The sequence below is a fragment of the Takifugu flavidus genome, chromosome 1 (genome assembly GCF_003711565.1).
Source record: "Takifugu flavidus isolate HTHZ2018 chromosome 1, ASM371156v2, whole genome shotgun sequence".
NCBI lineage: Eukaryota > Metazoa > Chordata > Actinopteri > Tetraodontiformes > Tetraodontidae > Takifugu > Takifugu flavidus.
This window is the reverse complement of record NC_079520.1, coordinates 844164-863429: the sequence shown is the minus strand read 5'-3', so window position 1 is coordinate 863429 and position 19266 is coordinate 844164. Positions and strand designations below refer to the sequence as shown.

At 44.3% G+C, this 19266-nt stretch overlaps 4 protein-coding genes across 9 annotated transcripts in view; all 4 read left to right on the top strand.

Moving 5' to 3' along the window:
- LOC130537223 (interferon alpha/beta receptor 1b-like) overlaps positions 1–19266 on the top strand; it is a 43737-nt gene that overhangs the window by 7625 nt on the left and 16846 nt on the right. The gene's annotated exons all lie outside the window — the stretch shown is intronic.
- On the top strand, positions 9785–14072 carry LOC130537309 (uncharacterized protein C21orf62-like). 4 transcript variants are annotated; one of them, XM_057054009.1, is made up of 3 exons: positions 9788–9925; positions 10922–10952; positions 11236–14072. In XM_057054009.1, the coding sequence occupies exons 1-3, from the start codon at positions 9842–9844 to the stop codon at positions 11994–11996; spliced, it is 876 nt and encodes a 291-aa protein (XP_056909989.1). In that variant the 5' UTR covers positions 9788–9841; the 3' UTR covers positions 11997–14072. The 4 variants fall into 4 exon arrangements, with proteins under 4 accessions (XP_056909999.1, XP_056909989.1, XP_056909981.1 ...); XM_057054001.1 differs by lacking the exon at positions 9788–9925 and adding an exon at positions 9981–10686; XM_057054029.1 differs by lacking the exon at positions 9788–9925 and adding an exon at positions 9993–10773.
- LOC130537238 (interferon alpha/beta receptor 2-like) lies at positions 14416–18502 on the top strand. Of its 2 annotated transcripts, none has more exons than XM_057053893.1 (8): positions 14416–14826; positions 15195–15262; positions 15340–15472; positions 16419–16570; positions 16642–16793; positions 16873–17035; positions 17117–17241; positions 17338–18502. In XM_057053893.1, exons 2-8 carry the CDS (start codon positions 15229–15231, stop codon positions 17959–17961), a joined length of 1383 nt encoding a protein of 460 aa, XP_056909873.1. In that variant the 5' UTR covers positions 14416–14826; positions 15195–15228; the 3' UTR covers positions 17962–18502. The 2 variants fall into 2 exon arrangements, with proteins under 2 accessions (XP_056909873.1, XP_056909884.1); XM_057053904.1 differs by having other exon boundaries at positions 14420–14826; positions 15343–15472.
- The window catches only part of LOC130537234 (interferon alpha/beta receptor 2-like), a 6392-nt gene continuing 5069 nt past the window's right edge, over positions 17944–19266 (top strand). The window contains exon 1 of one of the 2 annotated variants that reach the window (XM_057053882.1): positions 17944–17975. The gene's annotated coding sequence lies outside the window, so the exon portion shown is untranslated. Of the gene's footprint in view, positions 17976–18646; positions 19176–19266 lie in introns of those variants that run through there. The other variant, XM_057053872.1, reaches the window with a different exon arrangement.

The following is a 19266-nucleotide window of genomic DNA, read 5'->3' as shown; positions in this document are numbered from 1 at the left end:
CTTTAACTATCTGCTGGTTATTTTAACTATCTGCTGCTTAAATATCTGCTTGTTACTTTAATTGTATACTGGTTAAAATCTGCTCGTTAAATATCTGCTGTTTAACTATCTGCTGTTTACTTTAACTATCTGCTATTCACTGTAACTATCTGCTGTTTAATTTATTTATCTGCAGTATAACTAACCTCTTAACTATCTCCTGGTTTAATATCTGCTGTTTACTTTAACTATCTGCAGGTAAATATCTGCTGTTTACTTTAAATATCTGCTGGTTACTTTGACTATCTGCTGGGTAAGTGTCTGCTGGTTACTTTGACTATCTGCTGGGTAAGTATCTGCTGGTTACTTTAACTATCTGCTGGTTACTTTAACTATCTGCTGTTTAATTCAAGTATCAGCTGTTTACTCTAACTATTTGCTGGTAAATATCTGCTGTTTATTTTAACTATCTGCTGTTTACTTTAACTATCTGCTGTTTACTTTAACTATCTGCTGCTTAATATCTGCTGGTTACTTTAACTATCTGCTGGTTACTTTAACTGTCTGCTGCTTAATTATCTGCTGATTACTTTAAATATCTGCTGGTTACTTTATCTATCTGCTGGTTACTTTAACTATCTGCTGGGAAATATCTGTTGTTTATTTTAACTATCTGCTGGGTAAGTATCTGCTGTTTAACTATCTGCTGGGTAAGTATCTGCTGGTTACTTTAACTATTGTCTGGTTACTTTAACTATCTGCTGTTTACTTGAACTCTTTGCTGCTTAAAAATCTGCTGGTTAAACAGCTGCTGTTTACTTGAACTATCTGCTGTTTTTTTAATCTGTTGTTTACTTTAACTATCTACTGCTTAGTTTATTTATTTGCTGATTAACTATCTGCTGCTTACTTTAACTATCTGCTGTTTATTTTAACTATCTGCTGCTTAAATATCTGCTGATTAACTATCTCCTGTTTACTTTAACTATCTGCTGTTTAATTTAATTATCTGCTGTTTACTTTAATTATCTGCTGTTTACTTTAACTATCTGCTGGTTAACTATCTGCTGGTTACTTTAACTATCTGCTGGTAAATATCTGCTGTTTACTTTAACTATCTGCTGCTTAATATCTGCTGGTTACTTAACTATCTGCTGGCTAAAAATCTGCTGGTTACTTTAAGCATCTGCTGGTTAAACAGCTGCTGTTTACTTTAACTATCTGCTGGTTTTTTATCTGTTGTTTACTTTAACTATCTACTGCTTAGTTTATTTATTTGCTGATTAACTGTCTGCTGCTTACTTTAACTACCTACTGTTTAATTTAACTATCTGGTGCTTAAATATCTGCTGGTTACATTAAGTATCTGCTGATTAACTATCTCCTGTTTACTTCATTTATCTTACTGTTTACTTTAACTATCTACTGTTTGATTTAATTATCTGCTGTTTAATTTAATTATCTGCTGGTTAAACATCTGCTGGTTACTTTAACTATCTGCTGGTAAATATCTGCTGTTACTTTACTAGCCGCTGTGTAAGTATCTGCTGGTTACTTTAACTATCTGCTGTTAAATATCTGCTGTTTAGTTTAACTAGATGCTGGGTAATATCTGCTGGTTACTTTAACTATCTGCTGCTTAAATATCTGCTGGTTACTTTAACTATCTGCTGATTAATTATCTGCTGATTACTTTAACTATCTACTGGTTACTTTATCTATCTGCTGGTTACTTTATCTATCTGCTGGTTACTTTAACTATCTGCTGGTTACTTTAACTGTCTGCTGCCTTAATATCTGCTGGTTACTTTAACTATCTGCTGGTTATTTTAACTGTCTGCTGCTTAAATATCTGCTGGTTACTTTAACTATCTGCTGGTTACTTTAACTGTCTGCTGCCTTAATATCTGCTGGTTACTTTAACTATCTGCTGGTTATTTTAACTGTCTGCTGCTTAAATATCTGCTGGTTACTTTAACTATCTGCTGGGTAATTATCTGATGGTTACTTTAAATATCCACAGGGTAAGTATCTGCTGGTTACTTTAACCATCTGCTTGGTAAGTATCTGCTGGTTACTTTAACTATTTGCTGGGTAAGTATCTGCTGGTTACCTTAAATATCTGCTGGGTAAGTATCTGCTGGTTACTTAAACTATTTGCTGGGTAAGTATCCGCTGGTTACTTTAACTATTTGCTGGGTAAGTATCTGCTGGTTACTTTAAATATCTGCTGGTTACCTTAACCATCTGCTGGTTAACTGTCTGCTGTTTACTTTAACTATCTGCTGGTTAAACATCTGCTGGTTACTTTAAACATCTGCTGGTTACTTTAACTATCTGCTGTTAAATATCTGCTGGTTACTTTAACTATCTGCTGGTTACTTTACCTATCTGCTGGTTAAATATCTGCTGGTTACTTTAACTATCTACCGGTTACTTTAACTGTCTGCTGCCTTAATATCTGCTGGTTACTTTAACTATCTGCTGTTTACTTTAACTGTCTGCTGCTTAAATATATGCTGGTTACTTTAACTATCTGCTGGGTAATTATCTGCTGGTTACTTTAAATATCCGCAGGGTAAGTATCTGCTGGTTACTTTAACCATCTGCTGGGTAAGTATCTGCTGGTTACTTTAACTATTTGCTGGGTAAGTATCTGCTGTTTACTTTAACTATTTGCTGGTTAGTATCTGCTGGTTACTTTAAATATCTGCTGGGTAAGTATCTGCTGGTTACTTTAACCATCTGCTGGGTAAGTATCTGCTGGTTACTTTAACTATTTGCTGGGTAAGTATCTGCTGGTTACTTTAAATATATGCTGGGTAAGTATCTGCTGGTTACTTTAACTATCTGCAGGTTACTTTAACTGTCTGCTGGTTAACTATCTGCTGGTTACTTTAACTGTCTGCTGATTACTTTAACTATCTGCTGTTAAATATCTGCTTGTTACTTTAACTATCTGCTGGTTACTTTAACTATCTGCTGCTTAAATATCTGCTGGTTACTTTAACTATCTGCTGGATACTTTAACGATCTCCTGTTTAATTTAACTATCTGCTAGTTACTTCAACTATGTGCTACTTAGTTTATTTAGCTGCTGGTTAACTATCTGCTGGTTATTTTAACTATCTGCTGTTTAATTCAAGTATCTTCTGTTTACTTTAACTATTTGCTGGTAAATATCTGCTGTTTATTTTAACTATCTAATGGTTACTTTAACTATCTGCAGCCTAAATTTCTGCTTGTTACTGTAACTATCTGCTGTTTATTTTAACTATCTGCTGGTTAACAATCTGCTGGTTACTTTAAGCATCTGCTGGTTAAACATTGGCTGGTTACTATAACTATCTGCTGTTAAATAACTGCTGTTTACTTGAACTATCTGCTGCTTAAAAATCTGCTGGTTACTTTAACTATCTGCTGGTAATATCTGCTGGTTACTTTAACTATCTGCTGGTTAAAAATCTGCTGGTTACTTTAAGCATCTGCTGGTTAAACAGCTGCTGTTTACTTTAACTATCTGCTGGTTTTTTATCTGTTGTTTACTTTAACTATCTACTGCTTAGTTTATTTATTTGCTGATTAACTGTCTGCTGCTTACTTTAACTATCTGCTGTTTAATTTAACTATCTGCTGCTTAAATATCTGCTGGTTACATTAAGTATCTGCTGATTAACTATCTCCTGTTTACTTTATTTATCTACTGTTTACTTTAACTATCTACTGTTTGATTTAATTATCTGCTGTTTAATTTAATTATCTGCTGGTTAAATATCTGCTGGTTACCTTAACTATCTGCTGGTAAATATCTGCTGTTTACTTTAACTAGCTGCTGGGTAAGTATCTGCTGGTTACTTTAACTATCTGCTGTTAAATATCTGCTGTTTAGTTTAACTAGATGCTGGGTAAGTATCTGCTGGTTACTTTAACTATCTGCTGCTTAAATATCTGCTGGTTACTTTAACTATCTGCTGATTAATTATCTGCTGATTACTTTAACTATCTACTGGTTACTTTATCTATCTGCTGGTTACTTTATCTATCTGCTGGTTACTTAACTATCTGCTGGTTACTTTAACTGTCTGCTGCCTTAATATCTGCTGGTTACTTTACTATCTGCTGGTTATTTTAACTGTCTGCTGCTTAAATATCTGCTGGTTACTTTAACTATCTGCTGGTTACTTTAACTGTCTGCTGCCTTAATATCTGCTGGTTACTTTAACTATCTGCTGGTTATTTTAACTGTCTGCTGCTTAAATATCTGCTGGTTACTTTAACTATCTGCTGGGTAATTATCTGATGGTTACTTTAAATATCCACAGGGTAAGTATCTGCTGGTTACTTTTTACCATCTGCTTGGTAAGTATCTGCTGGTTACTTTAACTATTTGCTGGGTAAGTATCTGCTGGTTACCTTAAATATCTGCTGGGTAAGTATCTGCTGGTTACTTAAACTATTTGCTGGGTAAGTATCCGCTGGTTACTTTAACTATTTGCTGGGTAAGTATCTGCTGGTTACTTTAAATATCTGCTGGTTACCTTAACCATCTGCTGGTTAACTGTCTGCTGTTTACTTTAACTATCTGCTGGTTAAACATCTGCTGGTTACTTTAAACATCTGCTGGTTACTTTAACTATCTGCTGTTAAATATCTGCTGGTTACTTTAACTATCTGCTGGTTACTTTACCTATCTGCTGGTTAAATATCTGCTGGTTACTTTAACTATCTACCGGTTACTTTAACTGTGCTGCCCTTAATATCTGCTGGTTACTTTAACTATCTGCTGTTTACTTTAACTGTCTGCTGCTTAAATATATGCTGGTTACTTTAACTATCTGCTGGGTAATTATCTGCTGGTTACTTTAATATCCGCAGGGTAAGTATCTGCTGGTTACTTTAACCATCTGCTGGGTAAGTATCTGCTGGTTACTTTAACTATTTGCTGGGTAAGTATCTGCTGTTTACTTTAACTATTTGCTGGGTAAGTATCTGCTGGTTACTTTAAATATCTGCTGGGTAAGTATCTGCTGGTTACGTTAACCATCTGCTGGGTAAGTATCTGCTGGTTACTTTAACTATTTGCTGGGTAAGTATCCGCTGGTTACTTTAACTATTTGCTGGTTAGTATCTGCTGGTTACTTTAAATATCTGCTGGTTACTTTAACCATCTGCTGGTTAACTGTCTGCTGTTTACTTTAACTGTCTGCTGTTAAATATCTGCTGGTTACTTTAACTATCTGCTGGTTACTTTAACTATCTGCTGGTTAAATATCTGCTGGTTACTTTAACTATCTGCTGGTTACTTTAACCATCTGCTGGTTAAATATCTGCTAGTTACTTTAACTATCTCCTGTTTAATTTAACTATCTGCTAGTTACTTCAACTATGTGCTACTTAGTTTATTTATCTGCCGGTTAACTATCTGCTGGTTACTTTAACTATCTCCTGTTTAATTTAACTATCTGCTAGTTACTTCAACTATGTGCTACTTAGTTTATTTATCTGCTGGTTAACTATCTGCTGGTTCTTTTAACTATCTGCTGTTTAATTCAAGTATCTGCTGTTTACTTTAACTATTTGCTGGTAAATATCTGCAGTTTATTTTAACTATCTAATGGTTACTTTAACTGTCTGCAGCTTAAATATCTGCTTGTTACTGTAACTATCTGCTGTTTATTTTAACTATCTGCTGCTTAAATATCTGCTGGTTACTTTAACTATCTGCTGGTAAATATCTGCTGGTTACTTTAACTATCTGCTGGTAAATATCTGCTGTTTACTTTAACTATCTGCTGGTTAAAAATCTGCTGGTTACTTTAAGCATCTGCTGGTTAAACAGCTGCTGTTTACTTTAACTATCTGCTGGTTTTTTATCTGTTGTTTACTTTAACTATCTACTGCTTAGTTTATTTATTTGCTGATTAACTATCTGCTGTTTAATTTAACTATCTGCTGGTTAAACATCTGCTGGTTACTTTAATTATCTGCTGGTAAATATCTGCTGTTTACTTTAACTAGCTGCTGGTTACTTTAACTATCTGCTGATTAACTATCTCCTGTTTACTTTATTTATCTACTGTTTAATTTAATTATCTGCTGGCTAAACATCTGCTGGTTACTTTAACTATCTGCTGGTAAATATCTGTTGTTTACTTTAACTAACTGCTGGGTAAGTATTTGCTGGTTACTTTAACTATCTGCTGGCTAAACATCTGCTGGTTACTTTAACTATCTGCTGGTTACTTTATCTATCTGTTGGTTACTTTAACTATCTGCTGGTTGCTTTAACTGTCTGCTGGTTAAATATCTGCTGGTTACTTTACTATCTACTGGTTACTTTAACTGTCTACTGCCTTAATATCTGCTGGTTACTTTAACTGTCTGCTGCTTAAATATCTGCTGGTTACTTTAACTATCTGCTGGTTAAACATCTGCTGGTTACTTTAAGCATCTGCTGGTTACTTCCACTATCTGCTTTTTTATTTAAGTATCTTCTGTTTACTTTAACTATCTGCTGGTTGACTATCTGCTTGTTATTTATCTATCTGCTGGTTATTTAACTATCTGCTGCTTAAAAATCTGCTGGTTACTTTAACTATCTACCGGTTACTTTAACTGTCTGCTGCCTTAATATCTGCTGGTTACTTTAACTATCTGCTGGTAACTATCTGCTGGTTAAGTATCTGCTGCTTACTTTAACTATCTGCTGGTTAAACATCTGCTGGTTACTTTAACTATCTGCTGGTAAATATCTGCTGGCTACTGTAACTATCTGTTGGTTAATTATCTGCTGTTTACTTTAACTATCTGCTGGTTATTTTAACTATCTGCTGGTTACCTTAACTGTCTGCTGGTTATTTTAACTATCTGCTGGTTATTTTAACTATCTGCTGGTAACTATCTGCTGGTTAAATATCTGCTGCTTACTTTAACTATCTGCTGGTTAAACATCTGCTGGTTACTTTAACTATCTGCTGGTAAATATCTGCTGGTTTCTGTAACTATCTGCTGGCTACTGTAACTATCTGTTGGTTAACTATCTGCTGGTTACTTTAACTATCTGCTGCTTAAATATCTGCTGGTTACTTTAACTGTCTACTTGTTAAAGATCTGCTAGTTAACTATCTCCTTTTTTAACTCTCTGCTGCTTAGTTTATTTATGTGCTGGTTAACTATCTGCTGGTTACTTTAACTATCTGCTGGGTAAGTTTCTGCTGGTTACTTTAACTATTTGCTGGTTACTTTAACGATCTGCTGGTTAATTCTTTTATCTGCTGGTTAACTATCTGCTGCTTATTTTAACTATCTGCTGTTTAGTTTAACTATCTACTGCTTAGTTTATTTATGTGCTGGTTAACTATCTGCTGCTATTTTAACTATCTGCTGTTTAGTTTAACTATCTGCTATTTACTTTAACTATCTGCTGCTAAAATAACTGCTGGTCACTTTAACTGTCTACTGTTTAGTTTATTTATGTGCTGGTTAACTAATTGCTGGTTACTTTAACTATCTGCTGTTTAATTCATTTATATGCTGGTTTTTATCTGCTGTTTACTTTAACTATCTTCTGGTAAATATCTGCTGTTTACTTTAACTATCTGCTGGGTAAGTATCAGCTGGTTACTTTAACTATCTGCTAGTTAAACATCTGCTTTTTACTTTAAGTATCTACTGTTTAATTTAACTATCCGCTGGTTAAACATCTGCTGGTTAACTATCTTCTGGTTAATTTAACTATCTGCTTGTTAACTATCTGCTGGTTAACTATCCGCTGGTGTTTGATGGTAGAACAGAACCAGGTTGACCATGTCGGAGGGTCTCTGACCCACCAGCTGCCACAGCAGAACTTTCTGCTCCAAGGTTCTGCTGGTCACATCAGAGCTCGTTTGCTAACACGCTTTAGCCCAGTTTGGGTGCTAGCACAGCTGTGACAGGACTGTTGCTGCTTTATAACAACAGACTGAGGACAGGTGTGGGTGGGGGCGGGGCCTAGAGCCAGGTGATGGTTTCAGCCCCACAGCATCAACGTTGGTCCAGTTCTGGTCAGACTTAGTCTCTGCTGTTGTTCTAAACTGCAGCTGGGGTGAGAGGCAGCGGCTAACGCTGGGGGGGAAGGGGGCATGACGTTAGCGATGATGTCAGAGGAATGTTGGAGCCGCTCCTTCAATGAGTCCGAACCGTTCGGATGGTGGATCTGATCTCTGTGGGTTCTGGGTCTCTCTTCTTGGGTTCTGGTCTCTCTTGACCAATCGCAGCACGAGGTGGCAAAACCGAAGCAAAACCCGGAAGAAGAAAGGAGCAAAGGTAAAGTTCAGACTCCTGAAAAGGTTGTTTTTGATGAACGTCCATGTTCTGGGTCTCTCTCCGCTGGTTCTGGGAAGATCAGAACCGTGGTCGAGTGGCCCATCCCGGCAAACCGGACGGAGTTGCAGCTCTTTTTGGGGTTCGCCAACTTCCATCGTAGGTTTGTCCGGGATTACAGCAAAATTGCCTCACCGCTCACGGAGCTCACCTCTGTCAATGTGAGCTTCAAGTGGTGACCTGAGGCAGACAAGGCATCTATGAAAGAAAGACGATGTTCTCCACTGCTCCAGTTCTAGCGCCACCTAGAGGAGCAGTTCGTGGTTGAGGTGGACGCCTCGGATGTGGGGGTTGGGGCCGTGCTGTCCCAGTGCTCCGGCCCTGACCACTGATGCACCACCGAGGCCAACGACGACGTGGGGAACCGCGAGTTACTGCCAATCAAGTTGGCCTTGGAAGAGTGGCGCCACCTGCTGGAGGGGGCCAAACTACCTTTTGTGGTCTGTCCAGACCACAAAGATCTTGCCTACATCCAGTCGGCAAAGAGGCTAAATTCCCTACAGGCCAGGTGGGTCCGTTTCTTTACCTGCTTTTAGTTCACCATGACCCACCGGCCCGGGTCCAGGAACCTGATGCCCCCTCCCGTCAGTGCTCATCGGACCACAGCCCCTCAACCCCAGTCGCCATCCTGCCCGAGGAACGAATGATAGGGATGCTCAAACGGCAGGTGGAAAAATTGGCTAAAGAAGCCCAGCAGCACCGTCCAGACCCAGGTACTAGCCCGAGTAACTGCCTGTTTGGTCCGGACCCTGTCCACTCCCAGGTTCTGCAGTGGGGACATTCCTCCTGGTTTGCGTGTCACCCTGGCGCCAATCGGACCATCTCCCTCTGCTGTCCCTGGGTTCTGGGTCTCCCTTTGTTCTGGGTCTCTCTCCCTCTGTTCTGGGTCTCTCTCCCTCTGTTCTGGGTCTGCTCTCTATGTGTTCTGGGTCTCCCTGCCTTTGTTCTGGGTCTCTCTCCCTCTGTTCTGGGTCTGCTCTCTATGGGTTCTGGGTCTCCCTGCCTTTGTTCTGGGTCTCTCTCTATGGGTTCTGGTCTCTCTCGACCAATCGCAGCACGAGGTGGCAATACCAAAGCAAAACCCGGAAGAAGAAAGGAGCAAAGGTAAGGTTCAGACTCCTGAGACGGTTGTTTTTGATGAACCTCCATGAATGTTTCACCATGTGATCAACAAATCTGGACACAACAAGAGGCCACTTGTCAATTTCACAGCTAATTATTCACATTTGATCAGCGCAGCAACAGGATTCAGCAGAAAATCTTGAATAAATGATTAAATCCCACAGAAAAAGGAACCAGCGGGTTGTAATGAGCCCTCTGTCCACTAGGTGGCAGCAGCCCGCAGCGGTAGTTTAAAGGGGCGGGGCCGCGGAGAGAGAGAGAGAGAGAGAGAGAGAGACGTGGTGTGATCACATGTGAGGAGATGTTTTCATCAGTTCCTCCTCAGATGGAGTCAGAGAGGAGAAGAAGACTTTAAGCTAAGTACAGAATCTCCCTGCTGATGCAGCGGAGCGGCGAGCGGAGCGGCGAGCGGAGCGGCACATCAGGACAGTCTGATGATTCCAACTTCACATCTGTCACAAAGGTCAGAACTTTAAAAATCTTTCACAGAAAAAGCTTCTGGGGGATTTGGGCAAAACTTCAAAGCATTTAAATTGTTTAAATGTCATCTGGTTAATTTAACTATCCGCTGGTTAAACATCTGCTGGTTAACTATCCGCTGGTGTTTGATGGTAGAACAGAACCAGGTTGACCATGTCGGAGGGTCTCTGACCCACCAGCTGCCACAGCAGAACTTTCTGCTCCAAGGTTCTGCTGGTCACATCAGAGCTCGTTTGCTAACACGCTTTAGCCCAGTTTGGGTGCTAGCACAGCTGTGACAGGACTGTTGCTGCTTTATAACAACAGACTGAGGACAGGTGTGGGTGGGGGCGGGGCCTAGAGCCAGGTGATGGTTTCAGCCCCACAGCATCAACGTTGGTCCAGTTCTGGTCAGACTTGGTCTCTGCTGTTGTTCTAAACTGCAGCTGGGGTGAGAGGCAGCGGCTAACGCTGGGGGGGAAGGGGGCATGACGTTAGCGATGATGTCAGAGGAATGTTGGAGCCGCTCCTTCAATGAGCCCGAACCGTTGGGATGGTGGATCTGCTCAGTACCAGAAACCGGAGCCCGTTCCACCACCACCGTGTTGCTCCCGCGTTAGCCTCCGTTTGGCTACAACAATAATGCAGAACAAGCTTAAACACAGGCGCCGCTGCGGTCGCAACGCTCCGTCCAGATGTTGCACAGCTGGTGAATCAATGATGATCAATGTCGGGACGCTGGCGGTTGCACACGAACGGAAACAGGTGAGAGCGGCTACAGCATCATGACATCATCGTGAAGAGGACATGACGTCATCATGCTAATGCTAGCAGGAGTGGCATTAGCCTGCGGTGTGGATACAAGTCCATAAACATGCAGTAATACGTGACCAGATTTTCCTGGGTTAATGAGTCGTGTGTGTGTGTGTGTGTGCGTGTGTGTGCGTGCGTGTGCGTGTGTGTGTGTGTGTTACTCTCCGACACGTTTTGTGCTGCGCAGGAAACCAGGAGCTGCTCTGAATCTTTGTGTGGTGAGTTCACGTCTGGATTTCCTGACTGGACCGACTGGTTCTGTATTTATGTGCGGCCTGATGGATCCTCACAGAGCTTCGGCTTCTCCACTGTGCGGTTTCTTTTTCCATTTACAGTCATGATCGGTGCTGCAGCCTCTGGCTCAGCTCACCAGCGTCCGCCTCCTGATGGTGAATCACAGGCTAACGCTAACAACAGCCTGCTAGCTGAATGAGGAAAAGGGTCTGTCAGCATTTGCAGTTGGCTCTGTTTCACACGTCCCTTCTTCTTCTCTCTTCGCAGCTTCGTCCATCTCTCTGCTCGGTGAAGATGTAGCCTGTTTGGTCACCATGGCGATGGCTCCAAACACAGCCTGCTCTGCCTTGTTGCCATGGCCACTCTGGTTGTTTTTCCTCCTGGCCGCCGTCACCCAGACGACCAGCCCCGCCCCCACACCAGAGCTGCCCGTGGGGTTCAACACGACGCTGCTGTTCACCAGCGCCGCCCCTGGGCTCAACCTGCGCAACTGCAGCTGCTCCGCGCCCGTGCGGGACTGTGACGAGGCTCTCGCCAACTCGCTGTGCCGGTGCCGCACCGTCTTACGCTCGTCTCTGCCCCCTGCTGGGCTCTGGGTGTCGGAACAACTGACCGTCTGGGTGAAGGAGGTGCTGCTCCTGGAGGAGCTGCTGAACAGGAGCGTGGTGCATCACCTGCAGTTGTCCTTCTGTGGAATCCAGCCGGTGGACAGCAGGATCCTGGCTCTGCTGGGCGTGCGCACCCTGAGGATCACGGCCCCTGAGGCCCCCTACTCCAGGCAGGAGATCACCATCGCCCCCTCAGCTGGACTCTCAGCAGAGATAGAGACCGCCTCCTCAAACGCCTCCACCTTCCACCTGACTCTGCTGGATGTGGCCTTGTTCAACGGGCTCTCTGCCATGAAGGCCTACACGGTGGTGGGACCGGCCGCGGACACCCTGTCCCAGCACTTCCCCCACCTCCCCTTCCCCGACACGCCCCCCTCAGGGGAGCCCCGGCAGAACCTGCTCCTGACGTTTGTCTACTGATGGACCACAACTGTGGCTCCACACCAGGAGGGCTTTCACTGGCGGCTAATAGCGGCTAATATTCGTTAGCAGCTATCCGAGAGAGGAACGGCCACCTACGTACATGAACTGCACGGTTTTGGGTGAGCCCTCCTGTTGCTAGGTTACTGGAATGTTCTCGGCAGAACTGGACTAACCTATGTGGCTCCGCCTCTTTTGATGAACGGCACCATGTCTGGACTTCCAGCTAGCGGCGTTCTGCTTCATTCCGAACACTGGATCAGAGCGTGGAACACCTGGCACCGGTCTGCAGGTGTGTTCGGAGCCGCCACATCTGGCCTCGAGCGCTTACGTCACATCGAGCGACCACATCTGTCCAGAGAGAACCGACCCAAACCAGACAGCTGCTCCCAAAGAGGGTGGAGATCCTGATCCCAGCTTCAGGTGTGGTCCGATCCATCAGGGGAACCACGTGGACCAGAAACAAGGACCAAGTTTTTTATGAATTCGGATCAGCTGGAGGCTCGTTGGCCAGAGGTGACCTGCCCGGAGCGGAGCGGTCCGTTAGAGCCAGAGCCTAGACACTGGCAGTCGCCATGGAGACGGCGGTTTACTTCCTGTCAGATAAATTATTAAAACATATTTATTTGCAACATGTCGACGTGGTTTCGCTTAACCAACAAACTTCTTCACTTGGCTTGATTTAGCTAAAAGTGGTTCCTGTTGCTAATGCTAAATAATGCTAAGTATCTTAGTAGCATGTCACCTTTGTAACTGCATCAAAAACAGCAGTGGAAAAGTGTTTCTACCATCTGTTGTCTATAAGCAGCAATAACAATAGTAATAACAATGTATTACAGGACTATTACTATTGTTTTTGTATGAGTAGTGATGTCGTCTAGTTTTCTGCCCCACCAGAGGAGGGAGAGGACAGGAAGTCCTGTGGGACGTCCCAGTCGGGACAAGCGTGTTATGATCCTGCTGGTGTTGGCGCTGGGGACCAGAACCGGGCCACGTCTCCTCTCCAGTTACGTAACAGGAACACGTGTTGTGAAGGTGTTGAAATCCCGTGATTGATGCTCTCCAGCGTTCCTGGAGCCCGTCCAAGAAGCCCAGACTGGGCCGGCGTGCGTGCTGGGCTGGTGTGGGTGTGGGGGTCAGCAGGTTCTGCTGCGGTACGATCCGGCCCAGCCGGACTCTCGCTGCTCCAGCTGCTGCGTTTCTCCAGCTGTGCGTTTGCAGAGCAGATGGGCCGACAGAGCCAGTTGTTTTGAAGCAGGTTGAAGTGAAGGCTTACGTCCCGGAGCTCGGGTCCCGGTGGCCGTGAGCCCGTTTCACCGGCGCCGGAGGGGGGGGGGGATCTGTGGAGGTTCTGGTTCCAGTTGGGCTCACACGCACGTTGCGAAGGCCAGCCTTTGGTTGGGCGGGCGAGGCTAATGTGTTAGCGCAGCGGGCGTGTCTGTCCTGTGAGTTTTTGGCTTTGTAATTACGGTTTCTGAGCAGCGCAGCAGATGTGCCGCTACGACTGTTGCACACATTGTACAGCTGCTTTTATTTAAAATGGTAGCATTAGCCTCGGACAAGCTAGCTAGTCTGTCTGTACGTTCCCTCCTTTTTAGTGACGACGCTCTTTTACCTGGCTGAAAAGCTCCCATGATCCTTTTCTGCTGCAGGATGTTGCAGTTTCAGCTGGAAACAGATCTGATTATGCAATCATGTCAATTCTGTTGCTGCTGGGTTCCAATCGCTGGTTCCAAACCCGCGCCCAGTTCCCGGCACCTCCACAAGCCGCCACCGTCATCATCTTCATCTGGACTTTAACGAGGTTTCTGGTGTGAAGTCACTTCCTTTGTTTTGTTCGAGCGCCTTAAAGTCTGATAGAGGACTGTCAGTGGCTGAAATAGCAGCATGGTTCATTTATTGACAGCAAGATTCTGGAACAGACTGTATTTAAAAATGACTCAGAACGTTTGATTTGTATATAATCTGATTTTTCACACCTTACAGGGCGTATTTAGTCTGTTGCTAGGAGACACTGTGGGCTTTAAACCTTCCACAAACTTCTGTTGAGATAATAAAATATTTTTGGTGACATGATTCTTGTTTGTTTCAGGTAATTATTATAATTCTACACCCAGTAGAAGAGAATCACAGACACCACAGAATAGTGATTATAATGTCATTTCATTTGCAGATAAAATGGTACAATTCTTTAGCATAACATTTCACACATGTTCCGCTACATACACGTATCATGTGCGGTTTGGGTGGGGATGTGAAAGTAAAACTAATGTTCTTTATGTTAAAAGCTAGTTATTAGTTATATAATGTGTGGAGAAGGTTTGAGTCACCGGTTACGTAACGGCTCGACAGGAAGTCGGACGCTTGTCTCGTGTCCACTGTCGCCCCCCAGTGGCCGATAAACCACGACAACAGTAGCATTAAAAATGAAGACAAAATCAAAGATCAACCTCGTAGTTTTGTAAATGCGGAGCAAATGTTTTCATTACTTAACAGCTCAAATAGTTCCGACATAACATTGTTTCATTCGTTTGTTTAAAAGTATGTTGTCGTGATTTTTCCTTGGAAACTACGAGAATGAGTCGCTGGTCAAACTTTCGGTCCAGTTCGACCAAAGCGCGTTACTTTATATTCTTTATATTCTTTATATTATTTTTGGACCGTGTTGCCTTGTACATCAATAATGCGCATTTTTAAACGGCTGTGACCCGCGTTGTCGCGGTGTTCCAAGGAGACCCGGAAGTGTGACGCAGACAACTGGAGACGTCAGACACAAGAGCTCGAGACTCCCGCCGCTGGACGCCCGCTGTGTCTCGCGAAGTATCTGCTGGTAAGTAGCTGTTAGTTAAGTTAGTTAACAGTTAGCTAACGGGTTAAATGATTAAATGAGGACTTTCTGATGGGAGAACAAAGGAAGCCACCAGTGTTTGTGTTTTCGAAGGCTTTACTGACAAGTCGTGTTACTACATTTTATGCGTTTTTACACAGATAAGTAGAGAACATTCCTATAAAACATGGAGATCAGTTGTGTATGTGCTAATACTGGGAGCAGGATACATGACACTATCAAAAGCCCAGAAGTCAGAAAATTTGCATGTCCTGGCTTTCCTCTGCTACACTGGGATGGACTGTTTACCTGTGCAGGTGTGATCCACCTGCGGTCTGTTTATTGTGCCGACTGTCCTCTGTGTGTTGCAGCGATGTTGGCGCTGTGGAAGATCTGCTCCCGACCATGATTGTTGTCGGCTTCCTGCTGTTTGGTTGTGGTGAGAGGCTGTTTTCTGCTGCACGTCCCGGACGTCCCCCCTGCTCCCACCACCCACTGACCCACTGTCTGTTCCAGCAGCGCTCAGCTTCTCCCTTCCTGCTCCGGAAAATCTGTCGATTCACTCTGTGAACTTCAATCACACCCTGAGTTGGAATGCTGGAGCCAGCACACCTGTGGGGACAAGCTACCTGATCTATGACATCGACGGGTAATAAACCTGTGTCGACACATTTGTCCAATCAAAGTCCGTTTCTGACAAGCTGAGATCTATTCCAGCAATTTCAGTTGTTTGCTGGCATGTAGAGGAGTGACGGTCCCCCTCAAAGTCTTATTATTAGTTTCGGTCCTTTCAGTTTCACAGGAAAATCTGTTGTCATCGAAAACAATTGTGACTTTTGAAGCTCTCTGCATTCATTTGAATCATCCTTTCTAGTTTTGTTGTCCGCCTGTTAGTGAAAGACATGTGGCTGTGATCCACGTCCCGGAGGGTTGCAGAAGAATGAAGCAGAGCCAGTTGTACTGATTTAGAATCAAATGTAAATATGGGCCGACTCTGCCCTCCCACAGACGAGAGGAAATGAAAAAACAAGTTCTCCGGCAGTTCTCGTTGTACTCGGCGTGTTTGAAACCGCGTGTCATGCATGTTGTCGAAGACCTTTTGTTGTTGTGGAGATTTGTTGCTGTTGCTTGGACACCCAGATGGCGCTTGTGTTGCTGCGCAGCTGTAATTACAGGCGCGAGCAGAGGGGGCAGTATTTCACCCTTTGCCGCTGCACATGGAGAGGAGCCTCGTCTCAGCTCGTCACATTTTCCCCGACTGTCTGATGGAATCTGTGTCGGCGGGGCTTTCCTCGGCATCGCCTCAGTCTGACTGATGAGTTTCCGAAGTGATCTTATTAAAAACAACCCAGAACGTTGCGCTTGTTCCCATGCTTCAGTTTCAGATGCTAATAATCTTTTGTCTGAACGTTGCTTCCATCACTCAGCTGCTGATCATGATATTTATGATGCTAACTGACGTTAGCCACCTTTTTAAAATTAAATTATTTGAGATGAATGAAGTCAGAATCAGAAAAGAACGCGTTCAGATGCTAAATCCTCGGCCGGGTGTTAAAATGTTTGATGCTTCTTGTTCCCTGCTGGATCAACATCAGACCCAAACGAACACTGATCACAACATCCAAGGAAACCTCAGCCAAGCTGAATCTCGAGCAGCGGACCTTGTATCTCCTGACTGTGGTGGCGTCATACAACAACAGCCTCTCTCCAGATTCCCCCACACTGCAGTTTTACCCTGCTAAAGAAAGTATGGAATTACAGCGACTCTTCCAAAGCCTCCTGCCTTTCTTTGGTTTAACCGGACCCTTCTGTGTCCAGCCAAAATAGGCCCCCCAGTGGTGTTGCTGACTGGATGTGGCAACTGTCTCCACATGCAAATCATCCTGCCGGAGGCCGACAGCAGCTCCACGGTCACAATCCACAACCTCTACAATCCCGTTTACAGGATCACCCTCAGGAAGCAGGGCAAGGTGAGCGGTGCGTCTGCGGCGTCCGTCGCGGCGTCTGTGGTCAGGGCAGCCGTGAACATGAAGCTTTCTTTGACCACAGCGTCAGGGGGACGTGCTCGACACCACTGAGAGGAACTACACACTGCAGAACTTACACAGTGGCACGGAGTACTGCGTCCAGGTGCACGTCGACACCCTCAACCCAAACACACAACCATCAGCCTGGACCTGCGCCTTCACCAGCAGACCAGAGCCCAGCACAGGTGAGCGCGAATGCACATTTCACACACACACACGCGCACACACACACACACTAGCTGTGGTAACCATGGTCGTGTGTGTAGCTCCTCTTGCAGCAGGCTTGGCTGTCGTGGTGGTTCTCACTGGTCTTCTGATGGTGTTGGTGTCTTGTCTCTACTATCTGGGCTTCATCACCAGGCTGAAGATGATGCTGCCTACAGCTCTGCTGGTGAGATCCCTCATCCACACACTTGCTCTTCATCAGCTAATGTCCAACATCACGACTTTTTCTCTCTGATCTGGTTGGATCCGTGTTTTGGTGCAGAAGAGTCTGAGTCCAGTCTACACTCTGACCCCAGAGAGGACCGTACCAGACCTGATCTCCATCAGTCCAAAGGTGGAGAAACATAAACAAAACAGTCCAGCAGCATCACAGCCTGTTGACCAGGAGGAGGAGGAGGAAGAGGAGGAGGAGGAAGAGGAGGGGAGAAGGAATATTTATGTAGAGAAAAACACTGCGCTCTACCTAGACCAGAGTCTCTGCAGCGACTCTGACGACGGGCTGTGTGACGCCGGTCTGCCAGCAGCTGAGCCGGACTGTGATAAGGATGAAGCTGGAGCAGAGGAGGAGGCTCAGACCGACGTCCGGGAAGACGTGGCGGAGGAAGAGGAGGCGTCAGTGGCGGAGGAGTGGGAAGAGGAGCAGGATTTTAACAGCTTGGGGGACATCAATCTGCTGTCAGTGACACTCAAAGCTCTGGACCAACCTGAGGAGGAAGAGCAGACTTTGGAATGGACGGACCAGGAGGCTCTACTGCCGCCTGACCAGACTCCTGGGAGTATCAGGACCCCTGTGGAGGACCAGAGTGTGCCTGATGAAGAGGAGGAGGAGGAGGAGGAGGAGGAGGAGGAGGAGGGGGGATTCTCGGCCTACCTGAGCCATTCATGACGGCCGTTACTGTAGTAAGATGAAGCAACTTCCTGATTACTTGAATCAGCTATTTATTTCTGACAGACATGAAGACCTGCTGTTCCTGTTAAGATGACGGGTTTGTAATGAGACTATTTGAATATAACCCTGTCAGATCAGGTGAAGACCAACACCAGTTAGTTTAATGAGGCACAGGGGAGGAGGGCCCCGGCCTGGGGGGCCAACACATTCACCTACGAGGGCCATGGGGGTTATTTCAGCCATAGCTTGGAACGTGTCTCCTGGTTGTGCCCAACAGAAAACCCATCACAACCTGTTGAATGTTCACTATTGTTTCAGCTCAGAGCAATAGAAATAAACAGATAACACAAAATAAGAAAACAAGAACACACGTGGGGCTGCTTACACAATTACTCAATGGTGATTTTGGTTTTTCATCTTTTAATTTGACTTTAAATGTTTTTTGAGATTTGTGTTTTGCCGTTTCTGTATATAATATTTTGCTTCAGTTGATTAGGATTCTATTTTTGGTAAATAAATTCTTGAAAATGAAACCAAAGCGACGTGACAACAATAAGAGAGCCCCATTATTTCTCTCGTTCAACCACAGAACAGAAGCATGCGCAGTTGTTCTTCCTGAGGGACGGCGTCAATTACTCTCTTACTTCCGCTTACGTCATTTCCCTTAAGCATCACGTGTCCACTCAGCCGGTGCGGCCCACTGACACGCCCACAGGTCACATGATTTCCTACTATCGAGCACGCCTGTGTTGCATTCAGGAATTTCAAAACTAATACGAACATTTAGAGAACAAATAGAGAAAAACCTTGCTGTGGTTGGAACAAACGTGTCATGTTCTCATGATGCACATCTTCTGAATGTTTTCTCTCACGGGATGTGTTTGTTTTTATTTGTTTTTATTTAAGGGGACAGCAGCTTATTAACCCAAAATAACAAACCCTGAGTCTTCTGTAGCCACAGAACGTGCTGCTCTTCTATACAGCGATGTTTTACTAAAGCTGCTGTCTGTCCGGGAGTCATACCGGTCCGGGGACATTAACATTTCAGAAGACCTCTTGCACCCGGATCCCGATTCGCTTCACAAAACTGCGCTTCGTTTCTCGAAGGGAAAATTCCCTGAAGTCCGTGAATGCAGCACAGCAGCCTCCATTTGACTGATCCCACGATTCTAATATTGTCCTCTGTTAAACTCTAAAGGTAGATGGTAAAGGTAAGAGATTTCACTGCTCCGTGACTCTTAACTCTTAAAAGCTCTGGTTATATGTGCAGGAGACGGGAAGGTGTGTAGCAGGTTGCTCGTT